The sequence below is a fragment of the Bos javanicus genome, chromosome 6, assembly GCF_032452875.1.
Source record: "Bos javanicus breed banteng chromosome 6, ARS-OSU_banteng_1.0, whole genome shotgun sequence".
Classification (NCBI taxonomy): Eukaryota; Metazoa; Chordata; class Mammalia; order Artiodactyla; family Bovidae; genus Bos; species Bos javanicus.
This window is the reverse complement of record NC_083873.1, coordinates 46,190,759-46,213,561: the sequence shown is the minus strand read 5'-3', so window position 1 is coordinate 46,213,561 and position 22,803 is coordinate 46,190,759. Positions and strand designations below refer to the sequence as shown.

Genomic DNA, 22,803 nt, shown 5'->3' with positions numbered 1-22,803 from the left:
GGAGGAGTCTGATGGGCTGCAGTCCATGGGGTCGCTAAGAGTTGGACACAACTGAGCGACTGCACTTTCACTTTTCACTTTCATGCATTGGAGAAGGAAATGGCAACCCACTCCAGTGTTCTTGCCTGGAGAATCCCAGGGACAGTGGAGCCTGGTGGGCTGCCGTCTGTGGGGTCGCACAGAGTCGGACACAACTGAAGCGACTTAGCAGCAGTAGCAGCAGCATGACATGCCAGGGGCTTCCACGGTGGCACTAGTGGTAGAGAACCTACCTGCCAATGCAGGAGTCATAAGAGAGGCGGGTTCAGTCCCTGGGTTGGGAAGATCCCCTGGAGGACGGCATGGCAACCCACTCCAGTATACTTGCCTGGAGAATCCCACAGACAGAGGAACCTGGCAGGCTACAGTCCAGAGGGTCACAAAGAGTCAGACATGGCTGAAGTAACTCAGCACACACACATGACATGCCAAACCCTAGGCTGTGTACTTTAAACATACTGTGATGCGAAATGTCCCAGCATTCCTCTGAGGTAGGCGTTACCTCTGTTAATCCATTGTAAGGTGAGGAAATAAAGACAGAAAAGCTACTTGTCCAAACCCAGCCATGACTTGCTAAGTGACAGCTTCGTCAGACACAGACACGATGCTCGCGTTTCTCTGTAGTGAGGAGGGGTTTTTCACTTATCAGAAAAGATCCACTGTGATTTCTCAAGAAGGGGGAGAAGACCCCCTTCGGGGGGGGGGTCACACACAGTCCTCTGAGGGCAGCAGGGTTGTACCAGAACCTCAGCATCCCCCCCCTCCCCCACCTGAGGAACCCAGTGTGACCAGCACAGGGAGGAGAGAGCAGAGTCCCCAGTCAGGCACTTCCAGAAGTCTGAGACAGTTACAGGGAGGAAAAGAGAGAAACCCTAGCCGGCAGGCAGCAGTGGGACTGGGTTTGGAAAGAGGATGAGGAATAAAGAATTTAGACAGTGACATTTAAGCAGCAGAGAGAGGAAATTGCAGAGCAGAGGCAAGAGAACTTGGAGAAATGTCAGGCTGCCCTAAGAACTGGGAATCCTCAACCTGCCATTACCTGTTAACTACCTCTGGCTTCTGGACTGTGTTTCAATCATGTGGGGTCCTGAAATATGTTTGTGTGATATTTATACTTATCTATTTTTCTTTATTTAAAAATATTTGCAAGAAGCATGTGATTCAGTTATAATGAGGAAAAAGTACAAACAAATCTTAGGTGTTTTAGAACAATTGTTTCTTAAGATGGAGAACAATTTGGGGAACAGCTACCAAGGGGGCCATTATCCAAGGGTAATGGGTAGCTCATGTTCTACATACACTGTGCTGTCCTTAGGCACTTCAGTTGTGTGACCCCATGGACTGTAGCCCACCAGGCTCCTCTGTCCATGGGAGGAGGAGGCAAGAATACAGGAGTGGGTTGCCATGCCCTCCTCCAGGGGATCTTCATGACCCAAGGATCAAACTCAAGTCTCCCACATTACAGGAGGATTCTTTACTGTCTGAGCCACCAAGGAACCCCAAAAATACTGGAGTGGGTAGCCTAACCCTTCCCAATCCAGGAATCCAACCAGGGTCTCCTGCATTGCAGGTAGATTCTTTACCAACTGAGCTACCAAGTAAGCTCTCTATATACACTACCATGCATAAAATAGAGAACGGGTGGGAGGCAGCTGTATAGAACAGGGAGCCCAGCTCAGTGCGCTGTGATGACCTAGCGGGTGGCGTGGGAGGGGTCAGAGAGAGGCGCAAGAGGAGGGGATATATGTATACATATAGCTGATTCATAATGTTGTACACCAGAAACTAACACATGTAAAGCAATTATCCTTCAGTGAAGAATAAATTTTTAAAATTTACAAACCTAAAAAAAGATAGCTCATGCTCTGTCTTCCTAGGACAGTGTTTGCCAAAAGAGTCCTCAGTACCCAAAGGGCATTGTGGACCGCAGGAGGCATCCATCCTGTGGGTTTCAGAGAAAGGGGAGGCAATTTTTCAGCTCAGTTTAGTCAATTTTTATCAATTCGTCTGGGCCTGTGCCCAATTAAGGGACAGGTCTCTGAGACAAGAGGACTACTTCAATTTTGCCCCATCTGTTTATGGCCTGTCTCCCACAGCGGACCAAGAATTTCCTGAGGGCGGGATTCCATCGACTTGGCTCATGGCTTATCCCCAGCAGCTGGCACCGTGCCTGGCACTTAGAAGGCATTCAATAAATGTGCACTGAGGAGTGAAATAAAGACTAACGCCCTGAGAAATGCATCAGCTCTCACCTTGGAAGCACTATGGTCTCTTGTTAGAATTTTCTCTTTCTCAGTTTAATTCTACAGTAACACTGGCTCAGAAACTCCGAGCGAAAAGTCCAGAGATGGCCAGGAAAAGAACAGATGTGATAGAGATGTTGCTGCTGTTGTTTAGTCCCTAAGTCATGTCCGGCTCTTAGAAACACTATGGACTGTAGCCCACCAGGCTTCTCTGTCCATGGGACTTCACAGGCAAGAATACTTGAGAGGGTTGCCATTGCCTTCTTCAGATAGAGATATAAAAGGGTAGAATAAGCAATGCAATATTGACACTCCTGATGTTTTACTCTTTATTTATTTTCATTTCCCAAGCACATACTGTATGCCAAGCACTGTGTCAGGTGCTGGAGACATAAGCCCTTAATCTGGCCGTGATAACAGCGACAAATAGAGGATCCCTGGGATTAATCTCCTCCACTGACAATAATTATTAGAGTCCAGCCCTAAGTTCCAGGCATTGTTTGAGGTGCCTTCCATGTGTTGCTTTGTTTATAGATAGTGCTGTACTGTGTGCATTTTACAGATGAGCAAGCTGAGACTCAGAAAGGCCAATTAAGTTGTTCATGATCACAGCGGAGGTGGCAGGGGTATAAAACAGGCTTAGGTTACTGTTGTCTGATGCCCACGCTCACCGGCATAACGGCTTCCAGGGAGCCTCCTGAGAGTGACCCTGAGATCACTGGCCTCTGAAGCACCAGGAATGCTGGATAAAAATGCAGATTCCCATGCCTGGGGCTAAAGGATCAGAATCCCAGGAAGGGAGCCTGAGGATCCCAGTTTTTAACCACTAACTCAGCTGATTCAGATTCGTACTAAAGCTTGTAAAGCACAGCACTCAAATGTGCCACACTGACTCCTTCTGAGTTTACAAAATCTCCAGTACCCACCTCCCACGTTCTTGTGTGCGTGTGTGCTAAGTCGCTTCAGTCGTGTTCGACTCTACTCCATGGACTGTAGTCCGGTAGGCTCCTCTGTATTCTCTAGGCAAGGATACTGAAGTGGATTGCCAAGCCCTCCTCCAGGGGACTTTCCTTGACCCAGGGATCAAACCAGTGTCTCCTGTGGCTCCGGCATTGCAGGCAGATTCTTTACTGCTGAGCCACCGGGAAAGCCCCCTGCACCCTTGCTACCTGCCAACTGATGAACAGATGGAGTAGAAAGGTGGGGAGGAAGGAGAAAAGGAAGGGAGGTGTTGAGGCAGTCTGAGCATGGGTTGGAAAAGAATTTCCAGACACAGGGCATTTCAGGAAGGAGGGAGTTTATTGAGAACAAAGAGCAGAGATAAAGCGGGCACTGCAAGCGCAGTAGGCCAACAACTCCTGACAGGCCAGGGAGAGTTGACCTTTTGTGGGTTAATAGCCGATTTGTAGAGCCTCAAGACAAAGAAAATTCCTGCTTGACGGTTGGCATTAGGTGACTGGTTGGGGCTCTGTAGAGTGTTTACTGGAGTGGGTGGGCATCTTTGCTTAGTTGGGAGTCAGGAAGCTTGTTAGTGACTATCAGGGGGTTTTGGGTGAGGTTACAAAGGGGCCCAGTCAGCTTCGGAGGTGTCCTTGATTATGGGCTCTGCTTCTGTGGCCTCGGTGCAAGGCCTCGCACCTGTGGCTTTAGGGCAGGACTTAACAGAAGGGAGGGAGGAAGGGAAGGAGTGATGGAGGAAGGAAGAACTTGCTCCAAGTTGGGCTCCATTTCAGTTCAGGGCTTCCCAGGTGGCAGTATTGGTAAACAACCCACCTGCCAATGCAGGAGACTTAAGAAATGCCAGTTCAATCCCTGGGTCAAGAAGATCCCTTGGAGGAGGAAATGGCAACCCACTCCAGTATTCTTGCCTGGAAACTTCCTTGGGCAGAGGAGCTTTTGGGGCTTCAGTCCATGGGGTTGCAAAGAGTTGGAGAGCTGAAGTGACTCAGCACGCACACACGCATCCTCCTCGTTCAGGGCACGTGGACACCATCCCTTGGCTCCTCTGCTCTTGGACCCACAGCAGAGGTTCCCTGCAGCGGCTGAAGCCACAGCTGATGGGCCTCAGGAACCTCCGGAGGAAGCACCTGCTATGGATGGTGATGTCTGCCCAGTTAAAGCAGCCGAAGCAGTCAGCTGCTGAGAAGAGCAGCGTGATGAAATTCAGCTGTACCCAGGGCTCAAAATCTGAATATCTGTCCCTCCCCAAATCAGGACAGTACTGCTCTGGGTCCCTCCTAGTGGGCAGGGTCCATATCAGTCTGCAGACTGAGAAGATTCAGCCAACAGGAACCAAGGCAGGAAAGAGAGGCAGAGACAGGGGTTCTGGCTCCAGATAGGCTACAGGACATAGAATAATGAAGAAAACTGAACACTTCAGGAAGAGGCACAAGGACGGGGCCACTGGTCCATGAGGGGGATTCCACCACTCGTTCTCACCAGCAAACCATGGGGCCACTCTGAGTCAAATCTTTGTGTATAAAAAAAAAATAATAGGGACTGCCCTGGTGGTACAGTGGATAAGAATCTGCCTGCCAATGCAGGGGATGCGGGTTTGATCCCTGGTTGGGGAAGATCCCGCATGCCACGGAGCAACTAAGCCCATGCACCACAATTGCTGAGCTCGCATGCCCTAGAGCCTGTGCTCTGCAAGAAAGGCGACCACCATGAGAAGCCCACTCACCACAACAGAGAGCAGCCCCGGCTCACCACAACGAGAGAAAGCCAGCATACAGCAATGAAGATGCAGCGCAGCCAAAAAAATAAAAGGAAAAATCATAATAATCGTTTTCATTATCTATGGTTTACTGAACACTTTTTGTGTGTCAGGCACTGTCCTGAGGCAATCAATCTTTATAACAAGTATCTGGGAAGTCATTTGGTCCCCCTTTGACAGAAAGAAATGAGTCTCAGGTTAGGAAACCTGCCCAGCATTTGCCAGCGGGTAACTAGTGAAGCCAGGACTTGATCTGGTGTCTGTCTCTCCTGTTAATAACTGCTAACAGCTTCTCCAATATTCCTCGCATTTCTAGTTCTTGTGACTAAGTGCCTCCAACATGAGCTGTTCGTGGTTTCAAAGAAAAGAGGTATCGGTCTCTTCCCAGCCCCACACCCCAAGCCTGGGTGGTAAAAATGCCCATCGGTTCATCCATGTTCGGCCAGGAATCTGCCACGATAGAACACATAGGACTGTCAGCTGAGAAAGCTGTCAAAGCACGAGGGACCCCTAAAGGGTCTCGATCAGGTCTCAGCTCAGCTAAGCAGCTGTGAGCAACAAAGAGCCTCTGCTGTCACCTGCTGTCCCAAAGGTCTCAGCAGAGGACACCACGTGTACGAAGGGGCTGGAGGAGCTTGCCTGCACCACAAAGCCTCACAGAAAGCCCAGAGCCCTGGCCAGGCCCCCATCTCTAACCCCATCTCCCACCATTGGCCCCTCATTCATTCCTGCTTCTAACTATTCCTCAAATAGGCCAAGTTCATTCCCACACAGGGCCTTTGCTCTTGCTGTGACCTCTGCCCAAAAGACTGCTCCTCCTGCCTAGAAGCAGCTTTCCCCAGTTGTCACAAGCCTTCCTGCTCCTTGTCATCCAGCTCTCCAATCTTGGTCCCCTCCTGCGAGAGACCCCATCTAAATGAGCAACAGCCCCCCACAACCCATCATCCCTCTCCAGAATACCTTCCTGCTTGACTTCCTCTGTGGTGCTTTACACATCTGAAATGATCTTGTTCGTTATTTGCTTATGTGTTTAGAGAAGTACCTGGCAAGCGGTAGGCTCTCAATGAACATGTGCTGAATGAATGGACGAATGCGTAAACGAATGAATGGAAAATCTTACTAAGTGTTTTCTATATTAAGGATCCGAGCACCTACAGTCAGGGCACCCCCTCCTTTCAGTTACCAGGGGCAGAGACCACAAGAAATAGCCCTGTGGTTGGTAACAACTTAACAACCAGCCAGCAGTTATATCCACACACATTGCTGGGCATGGTTCCAAAGCTAAAAGGCACTAATTGCTTTTATATAAGGAGGGAGAAACACAGTCCCTCCGTGTCCTTTAGTCCTGATGCTCTGCATGTCGGTGTCTGTTGCCGTGTTAGTCGCTCCTGTCTCACACAGCCTGTTTGAGCTTTATTCTGCCTATGTCTGGGATGGTGACAGGTTCCTATACAGAGGAGAGAGGTACCGTGTCCCTGTATGTGTGTGTCCACGTGTGTGTGCATGTGTGCGGAAAAGCAGCGACGCTCTGGGAAGGGTTAACTCGCAGTCAGGCTGCCTGTGCTCAGGGCCCTACGGCTGGCCCAGGAATGGGGTGGGCCTGGAAGGTGGAGCGGGCTTGGCTCGCATCAGCTGCTCTTTCCAAGACAGGAGTGCAAATGCCTGCCCAGCTGGCCTGAGCGTGCTGAACTCCAGTCGCCTTTAAGAATGGCCGCAGGAGCCCACACCTGGCAATCACGCCCCCTACCCCCCTGCCTCTCCACAGCAGGTTGCATTTGGGAGACTCTCTGGTCAGTCATTAGAGGAATGAGCCGAGAGTGAGCCGTTCACCAGCTTGCCAACACTTGGTGGAAAGCAGCAGGCAAGCATGGATGTGGTTGACAGCCTTCTCATGAATGAAAGCAACCTGACTCCCCGCTGTGAACTGGGGATCGAAAATGAGACGCTTTTCTGCTTGGATCAGCCCCATCCTTCCAAAGGTAGGTGTCAGAGGTTGTTATCTGAATTCAGAAAACCTTAAGTTTGTAGGAAAAATCAGCAAAGGCAAGGCTGACTGTGAAAACAGAACACAGTCCTCGTGAGACGAGGCTGGATAAAGTCATCTGCTCAGAAGTTTGGATAAGAGATCTAAAAGCAGAACTGAATCCAGTGCTCTTATTGTTCCCCATGGGAGAGTTGGGATTAATGTACAGGACTTGGGGGGCACAAAAGCAGTGGGAGGAGGAGCTGAAGTGGAGCCAGAGGGAGTACAAGTGTAAAAGCTGGAACTTACCAGCATCACAGAAAAGGTGCTGTCACAATCTAGCTGTCGGCTTTCCTTGGGGGAAATCGGTGTGAAGAAGTGATTAAATTGAAAAAATGCTTAGCAGCTAGGAAAGAAAGCAAATCACTGGAGGAGCTTTGTTCTTAAGAAAAAGTGGTTCCCCGAGTGAGTGATCCTTTAACAGACCAGCCTTTCAGCAGCAACTGAATCACTCCATGCTCTCCTCGCTTTGTTTCTGCAAAATATCTAAGTATGGGGAGAGCTGGGTTCGGTGATGCACACCCCTGAAAATACAAACCGGCAGGAAATAAGCGTCCACTTGGTGTGCTGGGTTTTAACATTCTGCCCTCATCACCTGCATCGCTCCGTCTTGTCCGGGTTCCTCCTTGCAGAGTGGCAGCCGGCCGTGCAGATTCTCTTATACTCCTTGATATTCCTGCTCAGCGTGCTGGGAAACACGCTGGTCATTACAGTGCTGATTAGGAACAAGAGAATGAGAACAGTCACCAACATTTTCCTCCTCTCCCTGGCTGTCAGCGATCTCATGCTTTGTCTCTTCTGCATGCCATTCAACCTCATCCCCAACCTGCTCAAGGATTTCATCTTCGGAAGCGCTGTTTGCAAGACCACCACCTACTTCATGGGTGAGTTGCTGCTGGTGCCTATTTCTGGAGTTTCGCCCTAAATCAGTGAAACTCAGTCCCAGACCTTCCCTAACCCCTGACAGCCTCCACAGAGAAGCCCTGATGGGTGTACAGAACAAAACATCTGACTGTATGGGGCTGGGTACAAGGACAGAGGAGCTGGCTTTATGGGAGGGTCAGTCCTCGTAACACCCCAGAAGTCACTCCCCAGTCAGGGGACCAGTTCCTCAAAGTGGAATAAGTTGGTAAGAAACTACAGAAGACACTGGTTTTGCTTGCTTCTGTTAGAAAGACAGACAGATTCAAGGTGATCTGTGCCTTCCTGGAAGTCATTGATTGTACTCAGCTCTACCCAACCCAAGGTGTGGTTTTGGGGTGGCCAGGCTGCTGGAAGAGGGCTTTTTCTGCTGCCATTCCAGCTCTTATCGGGAACAGGATTATTCAAAATCCAGTTTCACCAGAGGTCTAGATTCCCTTCTCAGGATTCACTTTCGAGCCTGTTTTCACAGAGGCTGGGACCATCTTAGGCAGAGAGAGAGAGAGAACCTCTGCCACTAGACAACAAGTTGAATTTGCTCCCAGTGCCTGGGTGGATAAGCTGATCCTGATTGACTGAGATATGCAGCTCACTGCCTTTGCCAATCAGAATGATGGTGATGATGAAAAATCATAAGAGCTAATGTCTTTGAGTACATTTTTTTTTTAGTACCAGATGTTCTACTAATTGCTTTAAGTTTTTACTTCCATGATCATATTTTATCTCACAACCACTCTATGAAGTATACACAGTTATTCTTCCCTGTCTCACTGAGAGGGGAACAGAGGCATAGAGAGGTTAATATTGTGCCCAAGGACACACAGGTGGTAAGCCACAGAGCTGACTTGAACCCCAACTGGTGGCCACTACAATGGTGAGTGAATACACAGCCTTGTTTGCCAACTGCTGTGGCTCATCTGAGGCTGAAACGAGACATTTCTCTTGGTCCGCTCTGCCTGCCAAAACGCCTTATCCCTTGCCCATTCTGAGAGCTGGTTGGGGGAGGAAGAGAAGAGGCAGGAAATGAAGAAGGAGTTGGTTGTTCTGACCTAAGCCCTGCAAAATATGCAGAGCTGAGCTGCCTAGGGCAGCTATCAGTGACCAGAAAGCTTTAAAAGCCTTTATTTCTTCCAATTGAGGAAGTAGGATCCAGCGCTGACAAAACGGTGATGAATGACTGATCTACATGCCATGGACAAATAACCAAGAAAGTGTCAATCTGGGTCCAAGTACTCTAAAAAAAAAAAAAATGGACTCACAAATGAAAAGGATCGTTGTTAAACAATGACGCAATAATAATAACCAACATCTCACAGTGCCTCAGGCTTTCAAGGCCTGTCTGTATATATCCTACGGTAATATTTAATCATTTTAACCAGGGTTTATGAAAGGAGATTAAAAATGAGTCCTTGTGTAGTTACACAACATAAATATGCTAAATGCCGCAGAGTTGTTCACTTTAAAATGATTACTTTTGTGTTATATGAATTTTACCTCAATAAAAAAAATGTTTTAAAATAGCTGGGGTCTGAGCTAGGAGCCTTAACACTCTTTCTGAAAATACCTAGTACAGACTGTTCTAGAAAATGAAAAGCAAGATAATTCTAAAAGTGTTTGCAATACCATAATGGTTTTGTTGGATTTCTGATTCCAGTCATTTCAATTCTTCCCTTAATTTCGTGTTCTTAACAGTTAACACGCATTAAATTCCTAATACATAGCCAAAAGGGCTTCCCAGGTGGCTCAATGGGCAAAGAAACTGCCTGCAATGCAGGAGACACAGCAGACGGAGGCTTGATCCCTGGGTTGGGAACATCCCCTGGAGGAGGGCATGGCAATTCACTGCAGTATTCTTGCCTGGAGAATCCCATGGTCAGAGGAGCCTTCCAGGCTACAGTCCATAGAGTCCCAAAGAGTCAAACACGACTGAAGTGACTGAGCACGCATGCACATAGCCAAAAAAAAAAAAAGTGCTTACCTGATGATGGGTTTATAATTACCCATTATAAGGCTGAGCACCGAAGAATTGATACTTTTGAACTGTGGTGTTAGAGAAGATTCTTAAGAGTCCTTTGGACTGCAAGGTGAGCAAACCAGTCAATCCTAAAGGAAATCAATCCTAGATATTCATTGGAAAGACTGACACTGAAGCTGATGCTCCAAAACTTTGGTCACCTGATGTGAAGAGCTGACTCAGACTCTGATGCTGGGAAAGATTGAAGGCAGGAGGAGAAGGGGGGCAACAGTGGATGAGATGGTTGGATGGCATCACTGACTCAATGGACATGAGTTTGTGCAAGCTCCAGGAGATGGTGAAGAACAGGGAAGCCTGGTGTGCTGCAGAGTTGGACATGACTAAGAGAGTGAATAATAATAGGTTTCACTCTGAGAAGTTTGGGGCTATATTCTCTAATCCAAATGTTATCAACTCCTTAGGGTAAATTCCTATAAAACAGCAAATCCTATCTCAGAACCTGAGTTCTTAGCTATGGTTTTGGGGTTCTAGATTCCTGTAAGTCACTGAGGAACACTATGGATATTTTCCCTAGAAAAAGGATATTTTTATACATAGTTTCACAAAAGGCCCCAGGCTAAGAACTTCTCCCAAATTAAGATTGGGATTGATTTGAAGGTTTAAGAAATCAGGGTAAGAGATAAGAGAAGAATCAGCTGAATTTATGGATGAAGAATTAAAGGGAATTTTACAGGGATAAGACATTATAATCACTATATATGCACACAAAATACAAAAATTAAGTTTTCTGACTATGCTGTAAGTATATCCTTTTGTTGTTGTTGAGTTGCTCAGTCATGTCTGACTCTTGTGATCCCATGGACTGCAGCACCCCAGGCTTCTCTGTCCTTCACTGACTCCTGGAGTTTGCTCAAACTCAAGTCCATTGATTCAGTGATGCCATCCAACCATCTCATCCTCTGTCATCCCCTTCTCCTGCCCTCGATTTTCCCCAGCATCAGGGTCTTTTCCAATGAGTCAGCTCTTTGCATCAGGTCAAAAGCGCCAAAATAGTGGCGCTTCAGCTTCAGCATCAGTCCTTCCAATGAATATTCAGGGTTGATTTCCTTTTAGATGAGGTGTTTTGATGTCTTTCTCACTGGTGATAAATGTTTGATGAATGTTCCTTCTACAAAACACAGAAAAGCAAAAAGAATTAGAAAGAAGACCCCATTCCTCCTACCCCGAGAAAAACATTAGTTACAATATGGGGATTTTCCCCTTCATCTTTTTTCATTAGGTATTTTTTCAACACTCCATTTTGAAATTTAGAATGTTTCACTCAAAAACAGTCTGTGTACTAGACATTTTCAGGAAGAGTCTTAATGCTCCCATCTCAGACCCCACTGAATTTTTGGAGTCACTGTCCTTGAGAATATTGGATTAAAAGGTCAACTTTATGCACATCATGCTCAAAACTAAAGCTGTTCTACAGGTCACTCAGAAACCTCTTCTGTGGGGTAGGAACATAGTTCATCCACTTGGTTATTAATTAATGAGCACCTCCAGCCTAAGAAGGAGCTAGGTCGTAATCAAAGTTCAATAAACTTATCTAAAATACATTGGCAATACGATGTATTTGCAAATACATTGCTTGAACTGCCTCAAATCCTTTTGGGAACAAAGCTGGGAATAAATCATTTTTTAAAAATATACGTACACAGTATTTCTTTACCTTCTGAGTATTTTCCTTTACTATCTATCAAACCTGTGCAGATCAAGGTAAGCTTAAGCTCATGTGCAAATAAACTTTGGATTTTAAAGCCAACGTAAGCAGCTTCTTTGTTCCTTTCCCAGGCACCTCTGTGAGTGTCTCCACCTTTAATCTGGTCGCCATATCACTGGAGAGATATGGTGCAATTTGCAAACCCTTACAGTCCCGAGTCTGGCAGACGAAGTCCCATGCTTTAAAGGTGATTGCCGCTACCTGGTGCCTCTCCTTCACCATCATGACTCCATACCCAATTTATAGCAACTTGGTGCCTTTTACCAAAAATAACAACCAGACTGCAAATATGTGCCGCTTTCTACTGCCAAGTGATGTCATGCAGCAGTCCTGGTAAGGCCGCCTGGGTTTATTTATTTACTATAACTTGATAGAATTTTTCAGTTTTAATGAAAACTGGAATGTGTTGTCCAGTGTCTGTGGGATCAGTTTCCTGGAGACTTTTTGAGAAGACTTGTCTTAACCTCTTTCTAGAATGATAGAATAGAGTGAACACTTTGAATGTTGTATTTGAAATGCCATTTGCGACCCCATGGACTGTAGCCTACCAGGCTCCTCCATCCATTGGATTTTCCAGGCAAGAATACTGGAGTGGGCTACCATTTCCGTCTCCAAGATATCTTCCTGACCCAGGGTTTGAACCCAGGTCTCCCAGGTTGTAGGCAGATGCTTTACCGTCTGAGCCACCAGGGAAGCCTCTGAAATGCCATACCTGTATTAAAATCAACTAATCCTCTCAAAACCTCATAGGGTGGGTACTGTTACTGTCCCTATTTTACAAATGAAGAAACTGAGACCTGGAGAAGTTAAGTTGCTCAAGTTCCCAAACCTAGAGGAGACAACAGAGTGTCTGGGCTTAACCACTATGCAGTGTGCTTCAGGATAGTCTAGTGAGGATCTTGGCTGAGACAGTGGAAGAGCTCTGATTTTCCAAAAACTGGAGATAGAACTGAGGAGTCCAAAACCCCAAATCCCATGTGATTTTTCTTAGAGCAGAGTTGCAGCAGTGGTACTTACACAGAACACTTTACTAGAAATACAAATGCAAAGTTGTGCTACCTGTTTCTTTGCTCACTAGCAGGTGATGTTGGACAAGTTTATATAACTTCCTTGACGTTCAAGTTCTTTACACAGATTTAAGAATAAAGATACCTTTTTTATCTACATCACTAGATGGATGTGAGATTCAAATGAGAGAATGTTTACGAAAACATCATTAGATATATTCAAAAAGGCTACACAAGTGCAGGGCATTATGTTTACTAATTCCCAGCATGTTTTAGAAGCAGAGGGCTAGACATTCAAAAATGGCTCAAAACCAAGATAATTTCTGCCTTCTTTGCCTTCCTTTTTTTCATTTCAACCAAGACACACATATACTCAAAGAATTACGTTGCAAATGAGGGACATTTCCAAGACTTGAAAAGAAATCTTATCAAAACATGTCCAATTGAAATGAGAAATGGCTCAGCCACTGTGAGCCTCTGACAATTTTATGGCCTAATTGTGTAACCTTACACATGCCAGACTGCAAAAGTGATTTAGGGGCCAGACTCAAGAAGAAGGAGGCTGCAGTTCTTCAGGAATCAAACATGTTTAGAGAAAGCATAACTCTGGCCCGCCAGGCACTAGAATGAGTTTGCCACTGTGCCTAATGGGTTGAAACAGCCAGAATACTTTATTTTGCAAAATCAAGGTTTTCCAGCATTGCTACCTATGCACTTGGTGATTCTGGTGCTATAAAGTCAACGAATGGTATTAATCTATTGTGATGCTTAAGAGCATAACGTCTAGAATCATATTGCTTGAGTTCAGATCCCATCTTTGCCACTAGCTGTATGACTTTGGACAAATTATTTATTCTGCCTGTTTCCTTATCTGTAAAATGGGTGTTAGGTTAATAGTACCTACTTCAAAAATTATTATGGGGATTAAATACAGTAATATATGTACCATATTGAAATTAAATAATTTAACAAGTCATCAATGAATATAAATTCTTATAATTTTATTATTATTATTTCAGTAACAGCTTTATTGAGGTATTCAAATACTCTCATTGGCTTGTTTTTTTTTAAGCTCTCAGTAGTTTTAAATGTACACTTGTTTCAGGCACAGACTTACACCAAACTTCTCCAATTTAACTAGTCCTTCATAAGAGACTTTATCTGGGAGAAAAGAAGTAACATTTTCTAATGACTGAACTTCCAGACATGGAATTTCCAAAGATATTAAATACTAGTAATTAATGTGTTTGCTCCAACTCATTAAAATGGAGATGAACCCTGTTTATTCCATCTCATCTTAGTTTGAAATGCTGGTTGCTGGTTATTGGATTGCTTTTTATTTTATTAGGCACACATTCCTGTTACTCATCCTCTTTCTTATTCCTGGAATTGTGATGATGGTGGCATATGGATTAATCTCTTTGGAACTTTACCAAGGAATAAAATTTGATGCTAGCCAGAAGAAGTCTGCCCGAGGTAACTATCTTTTATCTGTTGGTTTATGCCAAAAGATTACACAAGCCTTGTTTTCTATAACTTAGATATACCCAGAGTATATACTTTTGAAAATACTTTTCAAAAGTATTTCAAAATAAGTATTTCAAAACATTTTTCAAAAGTATTCTTAGGAGACTCTGTGTCGTAACACACGGTCAGGAGACCCAGTGACTCTGTTTCCTGTAGAATGAAGAAATTATTTCTCCCAAAAGGGTACTAAATGGAATAAAATGAGATAATATACCCATTGCCCAATTACAAGCTCAGGGCCCATAGGTCCAGGGTCTCTGTGATGTCGTATTCAAATGGACCCCCTCTGCAAACAAAGCAAATTGTCATTTCAGGTGCCATCCTCTCTTCCCCCCTTCACTCCCACCCTTCACTCCCGATATAGCTGCCATGGAACCTCACATCTCCTCCCTCTTCCCTTTTTTAATGTTGGGACCTGCACGTTCTTTTTTTTTTTTTTTTTTGGCTGTGCTGGGTCTTCACTGCTGCGCAGGCTTTTCGCCAGTTGCGGAGGGCAGGGGCTACTCTCCAGTTGCTACTCTCCAGTGTGTGGGCTTCTCACCGTGGTGGCTTCTCTTGTTGTGGAGGATGGGCTCCAGGGCTCTAGGTCTTCAGCAGTTGCAGCACATGGGCTCTGTCCTTGCGCTCCTGGATTCTAGAGCACAGGATCAATAGTTGTAGTGCACAGGCTTAGTTGCCCTGCAGCACGTGGGATCTTCCCTGATCAGGGATCACACTCATGTCTCCTGCATTGGTAGGTGGATTCTTTACCACTGAACCACCAGGGAAGCCCACCCCCCATCCCTCCCTTTCATTACAGCCCACTCTTCACTGGAACTTACCCCACACCTTTGTTGACATCACTCACCACCCCTCTCACTCCATCCTTCTGCTCAGCTGTTTACCACATATACACCTAGGGTCTTGCCTGGCTTTTGTTGATTTTTGCTCATTATGCAGTAAAAGCAATCTGGAGGTTTCCCAAGCAAGCAGAAAACTCCCCGCCTTGAGGAGCTGGAAGAAGAGTGTGAATACTCATTCTTTAACAAATTTTTATCCTTATAGTCTACACACATAAAATATTATTTTACTATTTTAAATTATGCACATTTTATACTACACATTTTTTTATTAGTTATAAGTAGCACTTCATTTGAGTAGTATAGATCAATACCTACCCATATTAGTGCAGGCCCAAGGTGGCCTGTCAAGTAATACAGTTCAAGTGTGGTTTAGCCCCTGGATGGAGGGTGCAGGGATCCCGTGCCCTCTGTCTGGCATGACCCATCCCCAAAAATAAGTGACGTGGCTTGCCCACCCAGAAAGGAAACGGAGCTCGGCCAGCAGCCGCAGGTACGCGGACAGCGCCGGGTGCTGCCTGCAGCGGCCCAAGCACCCAAGGAAGCTGGAGCTGCGCCAGCTGTCCACCGGCAGCGCCGGCCGGGCCGACCGCATCAGGAGCAGCAGCCCCGCGGCCAGCCTCATGGCCAAGAAGCGCGTCATCCGCATGCTCATGGTCATCGTGGTCCTCTTCTTCCTGTGCTGGATGCCCATCTTCAGCGCCAACGCCTGGAGGGCCTTTGACACCGCCTCTGCCGAGCGCCGCCTCTCGGGGACCCCCATCGCCTTTATCCTCCTGCTGTCCTACACCTCGTCCTGCGTCAACCCCATCATCTACTGCTTCATGAACAAGAGGTTCCGCCTCGGCTTCCTGGCCACATTCCCCTGCTGCCCCAACCCCGGTCCCCCAGGAGCACGAGGCGAGGTGGGGGACGAGGTGGAGAGCGGCACCACGCGGGCGTCTCTGTCTAAATGCTCCTACAGCCACGGGAGCGCCTCTGCGCCGCCCCCGTGAGCGGTGCGCCTGCCGGCTGCCTGCCGGGCGGGAAGCATGGAGGCAGGGACCGAGGGAGGCAGCAGAGAGGGAGGGAAAGAAGGCAGCAGGAGGAGGAGGAGGGGGCTGGAAGTGAAGGAGGGCACCCGTCCCAGTGGGAACCATTCCTCGTCTGCCTGGCACCCTTCACCTGGGTTCCAGGGGAACACTCCGAGGGTGGGGCCGTGACTGGGGCCCCAGGCGGGACGACTTCAGTAACATTCACCATCAGAAAACCTCAGCAGGCCAATGACAGGAGTTCACCAGGGCTCCTGCTGCACAGGTAATTGCTAAGCACATGTTCAAACGGGGATTTGGACCCTACTGAGCTTTAGAAGGTTCTAGAACATCCAAGGCGGGCTCTTAACTCCTCTTAGTGACACCCTTCTGTGTTCTGCTGCTTCAGAATTGTGGAGGCTGTTTTGCGCCTGAGGAGTCCATCCCTCTTTCAGGAACATTCTGTAACCACCCACCTCACCATGACCACAGACGGGAACCGGAAGCAAACCCTCTTCTGGCCATTTTCTGTAGTAAGAAAACAGCCTGACCTGTTCTTCAGGTCAGTCAAGGACATTCAGAGACATCAGGTGATGTCATCATCAGAACAGCAAATGAAACATTGTCTAAAGGATGGAATTTGGAACTTATATTTCTGAGAAGAGTATGTAGCCAGTAACTGCCTTAGCATAAGGGATGTTGAATGCCAGGAGGTGCCAAGAAATAGTTTTCTAATTTAATAATATATATTGCTTAACTCCACCTTTTCATGGTGATATTAAACCCCATGGCTGCTTTGCCTCAACTTCATTTCTCATACTCATCCTCCGTTCTGCAAAGACCTCCAAGTCCAAAGGAGAGCTGTAATGTGTACCTGGCCAAGCTGGAAACTCGGGGAGTTGGGCCCAGAATAAAAACTGGCATACTTGGACTCAACTAACAGATAGTCAAAGCCATCTATGCCTTTAGATACAATCTATGTGTTTGTTAATACTTGTGGTAATTTTATGTGTATGTGAAACATGAACAGAGCAGTATGCTCTTTACATATAAGTATACTCTTTGGTGTGTTTAAAAAAAAGAATAGTGGATGGAGGTTGCAATTGACAAAGTATTATCATTCTACATTCCTGTACCACAGTTGGAGTTTCATGTGAACTCTTTTTCTTCGAAAAATTGGTGTTGAAATTTCTCTTCTCCAGTGTAGAAATCCCAACTTAATATAAGATATGAGCTATACACTTAGATACCAGGAAGTGCATTTCTAAAACTGCATGAGTCAATCCAATCTAACAGCCTCTTTCCTTCCCTCCCTTTGTTTCCCTTCCTCCCTCTCTCTGTCTCTGTCTGTCTGTCTGTCTCTCACTCTCTCTTTCATAGTTTTCATGCTTCCAAGCATCTGAGAGGTGAGCTTTTCTTTTTCCTGTTTGTGGGGGTCCATGACCACCCATTGATCTATACCTGACAGACACTCTTTGTGGTGCACAAGGGCTAGTGATTTTTCTATTATCAAAAAAAAAAAAAAAAGAAATCTATATTGGGCGGGTGGTACAGAGAGTGGCAGGAAGTGATCACAAATAGGGGAAGGGATGTGGTATATCTAACAAGATGTGAGTGTTGCCTTTGTGTTTTTGCCAAACAGGGTAGAGAGGATAGTGTGCTTAACAGAAGAAATTATTGAGGATGTGAACATTTTTTATAGGGGACTTTCCAAGCCAGATGTTAATTTTTCTGCTTCTCAGATGGCAATCTTATTTTCATCTCTGTCAAGAATTTCAAGGTGAAAATTCAACTGACTAAAATGTGCACTGCTAAAATAGTAATGATAAAAGGTGTAAGAGAGAAAGATGTCTCCAATATTTGAGAGAATCCTGCAGAACCTACAATTTTCCTGCCAGAAGAAGCCTTCCCGTCTGACAGTGTTAGCATATAAATGAAGATTAATTAGCCTCGCTACTCGTCCCACCCTTATTGGAAACCTCTGGAAATTCCAAAGGTAACTTAACCTAAAAATAGAGTCACCAGATTTAGCAAATAAAATACAGGATGTCCAGTTAAATTCTAATTTCAAATAAACAACTAATAATTTTTTTTAGTATGAGTATGTCTCATGCCCTAAAATACATCTTGTGTTTTATCTGGCAACTCTACTTTAAATTAACTTTAAAAGCACGTAAGAACATAAGCAAGATTTCCCAAAAATAGAGCAATAAAATGCCTCTGTTCACTAAATTTATTGGAAAGTCTTTCACATAATGGAAGTTATTTTTAAAAATAAGAAAAATGCTATTAACTTTCAGAATCTGTGTCTGACCTTTGGAAATGGTACTATCAACAGGCTGATTTTATTTCCAGAAAAGTTTTTAACATAAAGCTATTCTAGCACTTTGTTGAGTCAATTGCCTTTATTTCATACTAAACTGAATTCTTAAATTTGAAATAAAGTGACTTAATAGAGTTAAGAAAATAGATTCACCAAGTTTCTGGTGTTTTCTCTTGTCTTCTAGTAGCTTCCACTCATCAGAATGATAAGTTTGAACTCTGTAACTTTGATCTTTACCTAACTCATGTGTCTCAGTGGCTTCCTGTGCCCTGGTTACTGGGTAAACTCTCATAATAACTTGTAGTGGTGAATAAGCCATGCATGTGTCTAGATGTCGGTTATACTTGTTCGTGCATGCTTAACAGGTATCTTCTCCATTCACCTAAAACGTAATCCTGAGGTGAGCGACAATAGCTGTTGAATTGCCAGTGTATTTCCTTCCAGTGTTCTGCCCAGTACTCTGTACACCATGAGTGCTCAATAAATGTTGTGACTGACTGCTGCTCTGCCTCTGATGATTTAGGGAACTCCTTTTCTCCACAGCAGTGAGTCTCAACAAAGGGGGCATGGTCTGAGGGGACCATGGGAATTTCTGGAGGGCTTTCTCTAACTCTGTGCATCCCCACCCAAGATATGGCTGTGTGAGCCTTTGCTGCCATCACTCCCTCCCTTCGCTCTCCCCTGGGGAATGTGTGTATAATCGGAGATGCTACCCATGGAAGGTTCTCATGCCTGTAAACAGTGCTGAGACACAGGTTTTTTTAAAGGGCTGAGGAAAAGGATAAATACTATAATTCTATACACATGAGGTATCTAAAATAGTCAAAAACCATAAACATAGAACATAGAAAAGTTACTACCAAGGGCTGGGGATTTAGTGTTTAGTGAATGTAGAGTTTCCGTGTTACAAGATGAAAAAGTTCTAGGATCTCCTGCCCAACTATGTAAAATATACTTAACACTACTGAACTATGCACTTAAAAATGGATAGGATGGTAAATTTAAAGTTGTGTGTTTTTCAGACATAAAGAACAGACTTTTGGACACAGTGGAGGAAGGAGAGGCTGGGGTGATTTGTGAGAATTGCATTGAAACAAATACATTACCGTCTGTAAAATAGACAACCAGTGGAAGTTTGCTGTCTGACGCAGAGAACCCACATCCAGTGCTCTGTGACACCCTAGAGGGGTGGGCTGGGGAGGGAGATTTAAGGGGGGTTTAAGAGGGAGGGGACTGGCCTGTGGCCAGTTCATGTTGATGTATGGCAAAAAGCACCATAATATTGTAAAGTGATTATCCTCTAATTAAAAATTTAAAAAGAAGAAATTAAAAAATTAACTGTCTTTCACATTAGAAAAAAAATAAAGTTTTGTGTTTTTTAGCAGAATAAAAAAGAGGAGAGGGAGTGAGGAAGCCCTGGTCTGTAGTATTCCTTGGTTTTGCTCCTTCCTCTGCTCATTCCCTTTAAGGAGAACAGTGGTGATACAGCAAAAAAACCATCACTGTGTTCCTAGTCCATGTTTAAGTCCTCTGCTCACTCTTTAGGGCTTATATGTATCATCGAAGCCCACCCAGCACCCCTGGCTGTTCCCTCATAACTATCTGATTTCCTGCAGGACTCCTCCTGGAGCCTCTGGGCGTCTTCCTGGCCACACCCTACCTCTGAGCCCTGCGGCTGCTCTCAGCTCCAAGCAAGGTGCTTCCTTGATTGGGATCTCTCTGGTCCCTCCAGCTTCCTGGTCACCCTCAAGTGGAGCATAGATTCCAGGTTTCCTAAACCTGCTGCCACAGCTGAGGACCAGCCCCACAACCCTAATCCCCAACCCTGGCTCTGAGCAGCCCAGCCTGGGAGGAATTTCAGGTCCCTCTTCTTGCTCAGGAAGAGTGGTCAGACAAGTATGAATTGTCCAGCAACCACTCTTGTACATAACATGTAACAGGTGCTCAGTGAGTGTCTGGGGTGAATGACACAGTGAATGGGTGAGGGCATTTGAATGGAGTCCTTCGTCAACGCTGGGCCTTTCTGGGCTGCTCTGGTGACCCCACCATCCTAACCAGAAGCATCTTGCCCAGAGTGTGCAGTGGTGCTCGACAAGAGGTGAAGTGCATGGGACAGCCTTGTTCTGTTCCCAGTCCTCCATACTGCACATCAAGTCCCGCAGATACTGTTTCCAACTTCACTGATCATAAAGGCCTCCTTTGTTAGTGAAGAAGATACATTTTGGACCCCAAGTCCATAAATCTGTGTCCCAATGTTACACACACACACACACACACACACACACACACACACACACACATATGCTCAGTCATGTCTGCCCTGTCACTAAATTGTTGTGTGACTCCAGGGAGATCACATACCTTCTCTGGGTATCATTTCCTTCATATAAAGTGAGAGGTTGTCACACCATCTCTGTGGGACTCAGTGAGTCAGAATTTGCTATGAGCTTTTACTCTTCTATATCCTTACTCAATTTTGTTGGGTTCCCATTGTTTTTGCAATCAGAGAAACTCCCTGATGCCCAAGCACATAACCACCTCTGAAGAAGGCTTGATCTCCAGGGTGCCTCTGAGAGCAGGTGGCCAGCGTGAGAAAGAAAAGGTCTCACAGAGGAATCTGTAAACTCTCAACCCCTTCTAAGTCACAGCTGACCAGAGCAACTCACGGGAGGCTGATCCCTGGAACATAAGCCCCAGTCCCACTGACATGAAGGCATAAAAATCCACTCCCAAACCAAATTTGGCCTAGGTGAAAGGGGTACAAGCATCCTTTAAAGCCTGCTTAATGCATTATGAAGTCACTGGTGACAGCAAGCCACAATACATACTCATGGAAGGACGAAGGAATGTCTGGTGCTCGTGGGGTTAGAGAAAGTCACCAAAAACATGCTTCTGTGATTCCCTGGTGATCCAGAGGTTAAAAATCCACCTTGCAACGCAAGGGACATCCGTTCAGTCCTTGGTCCCAGATGATCCCAGATGTTGAGGGGTAACTAAGCCCAGTGTGCCATAACTACTGAGCTCACGCTTTCTGGAGCCCGCGCTCCGTAACAAGAGCAGCCACTGAAACGAGAAGCCCATGAGCCCCGATGAAGAGTAGCCGCCACTCTGCAACTAGAGAACACCCACAGGCAGCAATGCAGACCCAGCACAGTCAACAATCGTATGTTAATTAATTAAAGAAAAAATAAAAGATGGTGCCATCTGTTGACCCTGGAGCTGGACCCAGGCAATTGGAGGCTCCCCTTCCCCTCCCCTGTCCCTGGAATGTGCCTTCCCCCTTGCCAGGAGTTGAGCCAAGGATTCAGCCGTGAGATAGAAACGTGGTGCCTAGGCTACTGGACTGTGCACATGACTGAGCCCAGGGAGTGCATGCATGCGTGCTAAGTCACTTCACTCAGATCCGACTCTGCGATCCCATGGACTGTAGCCTGCCAGACTCCTCTGTCCATGGGATTCTCCAGGCAAAAATACTGAAGTAGGTAGCCATTCCCTCCTCCAAGGGACCTTCCAGACCCAGAGATCAAACCCACATCTCCTGTCTCCTACATTGGTAGGCAGGTTCTTTTTTTTTTAGGAAAGAAGAATTTTTTTTTTTTTAATTATTGAAGGATAATTGCTTTACAGAATTTTGTTGTTTTCTGCCACCAAACATCAACACGAATCAGCCATGGGTATACATATGTCCCCTCCCTCTTGAACCTCCCTCCCACCTCCCTGCCCATCCCATCCCTCCTAAATTGCTACAGAGCCCCTATTTGAGTTCCTTTACCAGTAATGCCAGCTAGGAAGCCCAAACCCAGGGAAGGCCTTTGCATAAATTGCTAAGAGTCTGCAGGCATGGTGACCCACTCACCCCGCTGCCACCCACGCAAGTCCCCTTGCTCCGTTCACCTGCTGCTAACCAGTCTGGAGGGGCTGCCTCTGTCCTCAGTGTCTTCCTACCCTCCACCAAAGTCACTGGTTTCAGATTCACCCAGGAGGTCCTGGAGAAGCTTGCCTGCCAATCAGCATCTGGTTTCTTATTTAAATTTCAAAAACAGCATGTGAGGCACCATTGTCCCCATTTCACAGGTGAAGAAACTGAGGCTCAGGGGAGTGGCAATGTGGACAAAGTCTGACACCTAATAAACAGTAGAGACTGAATGGGCTCGCTTTGAAGCCACCAGGCTGCTGTTGGGATTAGGTGACATTTAGTAGCCTAAGTAATCAGCAGCTGGTGATTTTGTTTCCTATAATGCTTCCCAGTTCCTAGTCCTGGTGCTGTACCACCCCTAAGGATGAGGAATCCCATCTCCCCTCCTCCTCACCAACCCATCACTGCCCACCACAGTGTTCTTGCTCTGAGTTATCTGAGTGTGGAGGATTGGAGATCTGGTGTTTTGTACTTGTGTCTTGGATGTTTCTATGTTTAT

The 22,803-nt window shown here is 46.0% G+C and overlaps 1 protein-coding gene and 1 long non-coding RNA gene across 4 annotated transcripts; one reads left to right on the top strand and one right to left on the bottom strand.

The window, feature by feature from the left end:
* Positions 1–5,989: 5,989 nt before the first annotated feature.
* CCKAR (cholecystokinin A receptor) lies at positions 5,990–16,591 on the top strand. 3 transcript variants are annotated; one of them, XR_009736948.1, is made up of 6 exons: positions 6,841–6,977; positions 7,654–7,905; positions 11,754–12,015; positions 14,038–14,165; positions 15,518–16,351; positions 16,475–16,591. XR_009736948.1 is itself a non-coding variant. In XM_061419853.1 (5 exons), exons 1-5 carry the CDS (start codon positions 6,866–6,868, stop codon positions 16,048–16,050), a joined length of 1,287 nt encoding a protein of 428 aa, XP_061275837.1. In that variant the 5' UTR covers positions 5,990–6,865; the 3' UTR covers positions 16,051–16,591. The 3 variants fall into 3 exon arrangements, 2 of the variants coding, with proteins under 2 accessions (XP_061275837.1, XP_061275835.1); XM_061419853.1 differs by having other exon boundaries at positions 5,990–6,977; positions 15,518–16,591; XM_061419851.1 differs by having other exon boundaries at positions 6,887–7,905; positions 15,518–16,591.
* LOC133249429 (uncharacterized) lies at positions 13,676–22,099 on the bottom strand. The gene is made up of 2 exons (XR_009736953.1): positions 21,217–22,099; positions 13,676–15,209 (listed from the first exon to the last, which is right to left on the bottom strand). It is a non-coding gene; the product is annotated as an uncharacterized LOC133249429 (long non-coding RNA).
* Positions 22,100–22,803: the final 704 nt, after the last annotated feature.

What these genes read in the sequence shown, in the direction of transcription:
- CCKAR (XM_061419851.1), top strand. Translation starts at nt 7,536, where the DNA reads ATGCACACCCCTGAAAATACAAACCGGCAGGAAATAAGCGTCCACTTG. An exon ending in GACCACCACCTACTTCATGG is followed by an intron (nt 7,906 to 11,753) that starts GTGAGTTGCTGC and finishes TTCCTTTCCCAG; the next exon opens with GCACCTCTGTGAGTGTCTCC. An exon ending in CCAGAAGAAGTCTGCCCGAG is followed by an intron (nt 14,166 to 15,517) that starts GTAACTATCTTT and finishes TTGCCCACCCAG; the next exon opens with AAAGGAAACGGAGCTCGGCC.